Consider the following 4,497-nt stretch of genomic DNA (forward strand, 5'->3'; position numbering starts at 1 on the left):
AGCGCCTTAACGTTGGCCTGTTACAAAGGTCACCTCAGTATGGTTCGTTTCCTATTACAAGCCGGCGCCGACCAAGAGCACAAGACCGACGAAATGCACACCGCTTTAATGGAGGCATCCATGGACGGTCATGTTGAAGTCGCGCGCTTGTTGTTAGACTCAGGTGCCCAAGTGAATATGCCAACCGATTCATTTGAGTCGCCACTTACTTTAGCAGCATGTGGGGGGCACGTAGAATTGGCCACTCTCTTGATTGAACGGGGCGCTAACATCGAGGAAGTGAATGACGAGGGCTATACGCCACTTATGGAGGCTGCACGTGAAGGTCACGAGGAAATGGTTGCACTCCTGTTAAGTAAGGGTGCAGATATTAATGCGACTACTGAGGAGACTCAGGAAACCGCGCTTACCCTAGCTTGTTGTGGTGGTTTTAGTGAAGTTGCGGAGTTCCTTATAAAGGAGGGAGCCAATTTAGAGCTTGGCGCGTCCACGCCGCTTATGGAAGCAGCCCAAGAAGGCCATACGGACTTGGTGCGCTTCCTGCTGCAGAATAAGGCTAATGTTCACGCGGTGACGCAAACTGGTGACACGGCTCTAACACATGCTTGCGAAAACGGTCACACAGACGCGGCCGAAGTGCTGCTCAGCTATGGGGCAGAATTAGAACATGAATCCGAAGGCGGGCGGACACCACTCATGAAGGCTTGCCGCGCCGGTCATTTATGTACTGTTAAATTCCTCATACAAAAAGGCGCCGATGTGAATAAGCCGAGCAGCAGCAACGATCATACACCGCTTTCTTTAGCCTGTGCAGGCGGACATCAGGCAGTGGTCGAGCTATTGCTTAAGAGTGGCGCAGATCCTTTCCACAAGTTGAAGGACAATAGCACTATGCTGATTGAGGCGGCCAAAGGCGGTCATACGCGCGTTGTCGAACTACTTTTCAAATATCCGCTATTCGTACAAAATCATCAGAACGAACTACAGTCGGCTGCGGCCGCAGCAGCTGCTGCTGCTAATGCTGCAACTGCAGCGGGGTCTGCGGTAATCAATAACACTGCAACCACTGGTCAACTGCGGTTCATAAATCCGCAACAACAGAAACAATTCCAGCAACAGTTGCAACAGCTAAGTGCCCCGCCCGGTTTGCAGGTATCTGAAGCAATGCGGGTCTCCAACCAGCAGCAGCAATTCCATCAGCAACAATTCAGCGCAAATACCTTGCCGAACACCAACGGTACGACCGCCAACAATATTGTATTGAACACGACAGCTGCCGCATATACCGAAGAACATTTGCCATTGACTTCGACTACGGATGCGAATGGCGAGGAGTTTGCTGCCATCGACATCAATTCGCTTAGCGCACAACAACAGGAAGCATTAATTGCAAAATCGCGCCTTTTCCACTTGCAAACTGGTTTCGAGCAGGGTCTTACATTGGGCCGCGAACAGCAATCAATTACACAGACACAACAACAGCAACAGCAGCAACCTCCTTTGCCTGCACACAACAACAATAATAATGCTCAACGCAAGCATTTCGAATTGGATATGACGCACATAAACGCATTAACACCACCCCAGAAAGCGCCACCTGCTCCACCTGTGGGTGGTGCTGGTGCAGCACAAACCCATCAACAGCAGCAATTTCAGTTACAGCCACAGCTGCAGCAGAACTCCGTACAGCCCCCCATGAAGACGAAGAGCGGCAATGCATCGCGAAAGAACCGACAGCCACCAGCGCCTTTCGAGCTCAACTTAGCGACAACCAATTTGGGAAATTTAACAATTGAACAACAACAGCAGTTTGAGCAAATGCAACAACAAGAACAGCAGCAACAACCAGACGAGGTACGCTCCCAACCGCTGGGTGACGACGGTAGTGGCTCACTTGTAGCAAATGCAGGAGAAGCAGACGTACAACAACAAAATCGTTGTTTCATGCGTCGTTGTTTTTTCAAGCCCGAATTCCAAAAGGTGAGTATCAAGTCCTGCAAAGTTATATAATTGCACATTTTTTCCAAGGGAATCTTTTTTTTAATCATTCAATATCGTTTTATATTTAAAGATTGGCAATGAAAATAAGTCGGGCGGTGTAGTGAGCGATTTATCACCAGTTAGCTATATGGATTTGAGTGGAGTCGAGGGCGTTGAAACAATGGCTGCCAATGCTGTTTCAGGTAAGTTCACGTAGATGAAAGTTTTAGCACACATTTAAAGAGATATTCCCATGGTAATTGCTCAGGTGTCACTACTTTGGGCGATAATGAGATGACTTCGATTTTCCTTACCGGCAACACAGCCAGCGGTGGCCAATCCCAACAAATGCTAAACATGCCATCGGATAATATGATGATTGAGTTATTAGATGCGAGTGCTGTCGCCGATGCAGCTGCGGAGTTGCGTCAACAGCAGCAGGATCAAACTAAATCTATGTTAAACACACAGCAATACAGTAATAGTGGTGTAGCAGCGGCCGCTTTGGAGGCAATGTCTGCAGTAAATAATCTACAAAACAATCGTAACTTCAACAATAAAGGCAATAACAATAATTTGAACCAAAAGAGTACTCAAATTACAACACCATCAGAAGTGTCGCAGAGCACAGCCATTAGCGATCGACCAAAAGCCAAACCGGTATCGAAGAAGGACAACAAAAACTTCCGTAAAACAGTTTTTCCACAATCGCCTGTACTGCAACAAAATCAAATGGTATCCATTTACAATAAATTGGTAAGGATGCTGAATTAAAGCTGACAATATTTTTATTGTTTGCGTATTAAAAATATTTTCTGTTTCATTTAATTTACAGCCATTATTGCTCACTAACGAAATCAAGCCGAGCCTGCAGACGAAGCAGGTTATCATGACGCAAATGGCGTTTGCTGCGCAACAACAGCAGCAACAACTCTCAAGCAGCTTAGATATGAGTGGCAGCGGAGACACCTCGATTGCACTTAACAACTCTCCGGCATCGCCTTTGGCATCACCTTCTAATGCAGCTGGAACGTTTTTGCAACAACACATACCATCAATAGGCGACGATAATCACCACCAACAACAACAGCAGCAGCAAGAGGTAACTTCCACCATTTTGCAGGCTTTTCAAGCAATGCAATCCCGTAATGTCGGTGACGAAGCAGCAGCAGCGGCGCTAGCAACCGTATGTGGAATGAGTGCCGCCGAGCAGCAAGAGTATTTGAAGGAGCGCTACCAGTTGTACGATATGCCGCGCTTCTTCGACGATCAACCCAAGTCACCAACGGAAACTCCGCCACCACCATTGCCAGACAAACAACAGCAGCAAGAAATCTACAGTGAAGATGGCATCGCAGTGCTGGACGAGGAAGTGGAATTGGATGGCGAACCAGACGCCGAAGGAGTTACAGAAATGAAGAATCTAGCTACGTTGGTCACTGCTGCAGCAGCTGCCGCACCCAACATGTTACTCGAACATGTTTCGATGAGTATTGAGGCGCCTAATGGCGACGAAAATGCATTGCAACTCGATGAATATGGCGAAGTGGAGGAAGATGATGATGCAAACATTGAGGCTGATCAGTCCGCTGTGACGCTTGATATGCTGGAGGGTCACGGTTATGAAGAAGGAGAAGCCGATGGCGAGTGTGAAGGTGAACGAGATGGCGAGGGCGATGGTGAGGGTGATGACATTGAAGAGGTGCTCGAGGATGATGATGAAGAAGATGGCGAAGACGAAGAATTAGACGGTGATGTGGAGGGAAATTGTGAAGATGATATCGATGTGAGCGCCATGGTACAGGATGATGAGGCCATCGCAATGAGACAGCATATAATTGGCTGTGCAGAAGATGACGAAGACGATGACGAAGATGATGAAGAGGACGAGGACGACGATGACATGGCATTGAGCAATGCGAAACGCGCAAAGAGCGCACATCGTCAACCACAGGCTCTTGAGAATTTGATACTATCGAATGTCGCCTACAAAACTGATGAATTGTCGCAGGCTTTATGTGATTTCCGCCAAGACTTCCCAACCGATTTGGTGCATGTTTTTCCGCCTATTGCAAATTTCAAAACAGCATCGGGAAGCGCAGCGTTCAGCACTTTGCAGCAATGTACTGCAGCTGCTGCCGCCGCTGCGGCAGATGTGGCAAATGCCGCAGCCGCAGCAGCAGATATTGCCAATGCCGTCAAGGTGGTGAGTCATGGTGAGTACCGAAACTCTTAATATTAATAAATGCATATACATATGTATATATAGTACATACACACCACGGTTGATTTTGGTAGTACCTACCCAAATTGTTAAAAAATTATTTAATGGGAAAACCATGCAATATCCTTTATTTTTTTATAAAAGTTTTGCTTTGTATCGGACAAACCTTATACAGTTATGCAAACAAGTGACCACGGCAAAAGCAAACACCAAAAAAAAAATATTAAAAAGAAGGGCGCTTTTTTGCAGCTTGAAACTTGCACATCGATACAATCATAACACTTTATACCCAA

General features: G+C 46.9%; 2 protein-coding genes across 2 annotated transcripts in view; both read left to right on the top strand.

Moving 5' to 3' along the window:
* The window catches only part of LOC118737791 (ankyrin repeat and KH domain-containing protein mask-like), a 23,234-nt gene extending 21,847 nt beyond the window's left edge, over positions 1–1,387 (top strand). The window contains exons 7-8 of the mRNA XM_036468551.1: positions 3–1,334; positions 1,378–1,387. Of these exons, the coding sequence (XP_036324444.1) occupies positions 3–1,334; positions 1,378–1,387 (1,342 nt within the window). The remainder of the gene's footprint in view (positions 1–2; positions 1,335–1,377) is intronic.
* An 84-nt stretch (positions 1,388–1,471) lies between these two features.
* The window catches only part of LOC118736918 (ankyrin repeat and KH domain-containing protein mask-like), a gene marked incomplete at its 5' end in the record, with an annotated part of 21,862 nt that continues 18,836 nt past the window's right edge, over positions 1,472–4,497 (top strand). The window contains 4 exon segments of the mRNA XM_036467055.1: positions 1,472–1,980; positions 2,072–2,183; positions 2,249–2,736; positions 2,816–4,196. Of these exon segments, the coding sequence (XP_036322948.1) occupies positions 1,472–1,980; positions 2,072–2,183; positions 2,249–2,736; positions 2,816–4,196 (2,490 nt within the window).

The sequence above is a fragment of the Rhagoletis pomonella genome, unplaced genomic scaffold, assembly GCF_013731165.1.
Source record: "Rhagoletis pomonella isolate Grant_MI unplaced genomic scaffold, Rhpom_1.0 Rhpom_scaffold_00004, whole genome shotgun sequence".
NCBI lineage: Eukaryota > Metazoa > Arthropoda > Insecta > Diptera > Tephritidae > Rhagoletis > Rhagoletis pomonella.